Source organism: Gallinula chloropus, assembly GCF_964237585.1.
Source record: "Gallinula chloropus genome assembly, chromosome: 9".
In the NCBI taxonomy this organism is placed as follows: domain Eukaryota; kingdom Metazoa; phylum Chordata; class Aves; order Gruiformes; family Rallidae; genus Gallinula; species Gallinula chloropus.
The window spans coordinates 18,585,764-18,590,268 of record NC_140094.1 but is presented as its reverse complement, the minus strand read 5'-3'; the positions used below and the strand labels follow the sequence as shown (position 1 = coordinate 18,590,268).

General features: G+C 63.2%; 1 protein-coding gene across 1 annotated transcript in view; it reads left to right on the top strand.

Moving 5' to 3' along the window:
- The first annotated feature begins 1,143 nt into the window (after positions 1-1,143).
- Positions 1,144-4,505, top strand: part of ADAMTS7 (ADAM metallopeptidase with thrombospondin type 1 motif 7) — a 42,196-nt gene continuing 38,834 nt past the window's right edge. The window contains exons 1-2 of the mRNA XM_084267858.1: positions 1,144-1,238; positions 1,944-2,296. Coding sequence (XP_084123984.1) covers positions 1,151-1,238; positions 1,944-2,296 — 441 coding nt within the window. The 5' untranslated portion in view covers positions 1,144-1,150. The remainder of the gene's footprint in view (positions 1,239-1,943; positions 2,297-4,505) is intronic.

Sequence of the window (4,505 nt, the reverse complement as noted above, 5' to 3'; positions counted from 1 at the left end):
ATTATGCGCGGCCGGCCCCGGCCCCTCGGCGCCGCGCAGCCGCCTCGCCCCGCGCCGCGGAACCCCTCGGCACGCTGGGACTTGTAGTCTGAGGCGGGGCGGCCCCGCACCCCGCCCTCCCCCTCGGGTAGGGGCGTCAAGCAGCGGGTTGGCGACACATGGAGGGTGCACGGGCCGCGAGGAGTAACGGGGGGGAGGTAAAAAGAATTGCAAGGAAAACGGAGAGGGGAAAAAAAAATCAATGCGCCCAACGTGGGGCTCGAACCCACGACCCTGGGATTAAGAGTCCCATGCTCTACCGACTGAGCTAGCCGGGCACCACAGGAAGATGTCTCCCTCCTCTATTCTCGGCAGCGCCGGGCAGCCCTTTCCCCCGGGCGGCCGCCGGGGGTCGCTCAGGGGACCGGGCACGGCTCCGGTGCGGCCGTTCATCTGCATAACGACATCAGCACTTAACGAGCGCCAGCAGCGAGAGCCGTGCTCCTCTGGGAACGCTACGAGGCTACCACAGCCAGCCCGCTCCACCCGCCCCCCATTCCAAATCTCTGTCAGGAGGTCCCATGGCCGAGCTGGGCTCCGAAGCGGGGGGGGGGTCCCCACCGCGGGCACATGGCTGGGGGAGCACCGGGGCTCCAGGTGAGCTGGGCTGGAGCATCCCGGCCGTGCTCTGATAGACCTCGCCCGCTGAAAACCCCTCGGGATGAACCAAACGCCCGGTTATCCCGGGCTTTGGGCGGTTTTCCCTCCGCCTTACCGGCGGAGCGGTGCCGAGGGCAGGGGAACGGGCAGCGCGGGGCGAGCCGCCCTCCCGCCGCGACCCCCGGAGCGGTGCAGAGGAAGAAAGGGCTATCACCCCCCAACGCCCTGCCGAGGGGCACCGCGTTCCCCCAGCCCTGCGCTCCCCGCCCGGTTTATGGCGAGAGAAGGGACGCGGGGGGGGGGCGGCGGAGAACCCCCAGCAGCGGGATAACGCGCGGAGCCGCTCCCCGACGGCCGCTGGGGGGCGCCCCGGTCCCGCCCCGGCGCCGGGAGGCGCGCGCTGCCCGGCCCGGCCCCGCCCGCGCTCTCCGCGGCCGCGGAGCTCCGCCCGCCCCGGCCGCTCCGCCGTGCGGCACGTCCCGCCGCCGGCCGCGCTGAGCCGCCCGCACCCATGCCGGCCCCGGCCGGGCTCCTGCGCCTCGCCGCCGCGCTGGCGCTGGCCGCGGGCGCGCAGGCGGGCGGAGGGACCGCGCGGACAGGTGCGCGGGGCGCGGGGGGGAGAGAGTGGGGCTGGGGCTGGGGCTGCAGCCGGGCAGCCCGGTGCTCCTGCCGCTGCAGCCGCTGAGCTGGGCCGGACCCCCGGGCGGCCCCGCAAGCACCCAGCCGGGGAAGCTCCGGAGCGGCCGGTGCGCGGGGTGCTTTGTCCCCCGGCCGGCTTCCCGGCAGAGCTTCCAGCCTGGGATTTGGAGTTTAGAGGAGGTTTGGGGGTGGGTTTTTTTTTTTTGGGGGGGGGTGGATTTTTGGCTTGTTGGAGTTTTTTTTTTTTTTTGGGGGGGGGGGGGGTTTGCACCTCCCGGGAGCTGTGATTAAACAGCAGAACGAGTGTGTGGTAACTGGGACCGGCCGGAGCAGAGCCCTGGGTCTGTACGGGGACCCCTCACCCACCTCCATCCCTCTCCACCCCGACCCTGACCGTCACCCTCTCCCACGGGAAATCCCAGCCCCCGACCCCCGCGGGCAGGAGGGGTGGCTCGGGGCTCCCTCCGTGCACCCCACAGCCGTGGGGTTGCAGCCCTTGCGCGCTCTTTGCCTTTGGCAGCGGCACAGGACACCGGTTACCAGACCCAACTGGTGTTTGGGTGCCTGACCCCCTGCCCTGGGCTGCCGTGGGAGCTCAGCAGCCGGTGGAAGGGGTAGGGGAGGGAAGGTGATGTACCTGAATCTAACCCCTTCTTTCTTCCCAGAGCCTGCTCTACCATACTCCAGCGGCGACATCGTTCACCCCATCAAGGTTGACGAGACTGGGTCGTTCCTGTCTTACGACCTGTCCCACCGAGCGCTTCACAGGAGGTCTCCTTCCTCCAGGAGCAAGCTCCTCGCCTTCTACGAGCTGCACTACAAGGGGCAACCCCTGAAATTCAACCTGAGCCTCAACAGCAACCTCCTGGCGCCGGGGTTCGTCAGCGAGAGGCGATTCGGGGGGCTCGCCAGCGCCAAGATCCGCTCTCACGCCTACAACTCCTGCCATATGATCGGGGAGGTCCGGAGCCGGGCGCTGCCGGGGGGTTTGGCCGCGCTCAGCACGTGCGACGGCCTGGTAAGTACAGAGACTCCTCAGGCAGAAACTGTGTGAAATCCTTTCTTCCTGCTGAACTCCATAGCAAAACCCCTCCCGCCGGCGGCAGGGTCGGGATTGATGCAGCCTGTGAGTTTCCCATGGATTCCAGTGGTTTGGGAACTCTGGAACTGTGTTTACTTGTTTGTGTGCGAATTCCCAAGGAAGAGTGAGTCTCGTGTCGCCTCCAGCTGCTGGTACAGAAGCGCAGGGCCCTGGGAAACACATCTGGAAACAAGGTGTTGGAAGGCTGGGGGTGTGGGTGGTAAAGCAGCTCATGGGCAGCAAAGCCGGTGTGTGGTGTGCGCACACCCCTGGGCTGGCCACCGCTGGTGGGACTCCTGTCAGGGTGTAAGTCGTGCTGGAAGCGGGGGTGATTTTCACAGCCAAGGCGCTTGTGTTGGTGTGAATGTCTCTGTCTGCAGTGGCTGGCATGGGGGTGGCACAGGGAGTGGGGTCTCACACCTCTTTGGGGTTTGCAGAGCTGTCACCATGCAGCTTGGCAGCTCCACGACGTGCAGAGACCCTCCCCTGTTCCTGAGCAGGGGCTGTGGGATGACTGAGGCACTGGGGTTACTGGGGTTCCCTGGAGGTGGTGGGTGTAGAGGGGGTTCTGCTCCTCAGGGGCTGGCACCCTGCATCCCAGGCATGGGGAGGCAGGAGGGGTCCCCAGCACTGCTCATGCCCAGCATCTCTGGGTTTGGAGGGACGATAACCCCATCGGCGCACCGGTAACCCCATCAGCACACCAGTCTGGCTGCCCTGGGTGGCCTTGGTTGGCTGGGAGCTGTGTTTGTGTTTTGAGCTTCCTGTGTTTAAATAAAGGCACGGTGAGTGTCTGCACACCCCGTGGAGCATCGCTGCTGCCTCCCCACCGCCTGAAGCTGTGGGAAGAGAGCTCGGTCCTTCTGCGCCGTGGCTGATGGTGGGGTGGGACTGGCAGGACAGGAGCTGGGCACATCCTGGAAGGTGTTGGTCTCTCTTTTCCTACTAAATTTAACAGCAGCTGAGGGTGTTTCCACACTGCACTTTATGCAGCATCCCTGTCTCCAGGGACATAACAGCTGCAGGAAACAGCCAGCACCATCCTTTGGTTGAGAAAGAGACCAGTGTGCCTGGGAGGAACCTTCAGCCTTCGGATTCATCTTCCCCTGTGATCAAACCCCCAATGGCTGCAGCATACGCAGCACTTGACAGTGTCATGAACGTTCCCGTGAGCCCCTATTTACCTGTGGGCACCCCCAGTAATGTGTGATGGTTCTGGAACTGTTTCCCAGTGAGCTGAAATCTGCCATCAGCCTTAGAAATCCCATCCCCCAGCACGAGCCAGGCAACACCAAGCTGCCAGTAGGGAATGGGCTGAAGGACGTTCACCTGGCTCACTTGGAATACCTTCAGGTTAGGAGAATTAAACTGGGGGTTGTGAATTAGCCACAGACAGGAGAGGGGGGAAAAACCTTTTTCATTTAATGATTTGTCACCTGGAGACTCCCATTTCATAGTGGTGTTTGGTGAGCCCCATCATTAAGGTGTGGGAGGGGAGTTGAAAAGGAGCAGTGACCTGCAAGTGCTATGGGTTAGTGTTCCTCTTTGAGAAGCAGAAACAATTGTTAGCTCACAGGAGGCATCAGCACAGCATTGCAAGAGGGTCTGTGGTCTGTAAACCATGAACAGAACTCAGCCTTAAGTTGCTTTGAACCTTCTCTCCTCAACCCTAGAGTAACAGTGGCTTTCTGTCGGATGCTGACCCACGGAACAGCACACTGAGCCATGTGCTGCACGTCTCACCGTTACTAGGGGTAGTAAAGTGTGTTCAGAGCTACGGCTCCGCTGCAGGGAATGGCTCACACCCGCTTGTTGGCACCCCTGACACCCACCAGGTGTGCAGCACAGAGCTGGGGAGTCCTAACGACCTGCTGCAGCAGGGCCAGCTCAGGGGATGTAATTAACCCAAGGAAGCTAATTAGCCCAAGAAAGGTGGTGTTTTCTGCTGAAGGAGAGGTGCCAGTAGCACATCCTCCTGTTGTTGCCCGGAGGGGCCAGGCTCCTTGTCCTGGGGCTCTCTTTGGTTGCAGTTCCTTCCACGATTGGGTGCTGCAGCGGGTTTCTCTTCCCCAGAGGCTCCCATCCTTGGCAGCTGGGTCTGTGACCCAGCAGCTTGCAGCAGTGCTGCTTTGGCTGCTGCCAGCAT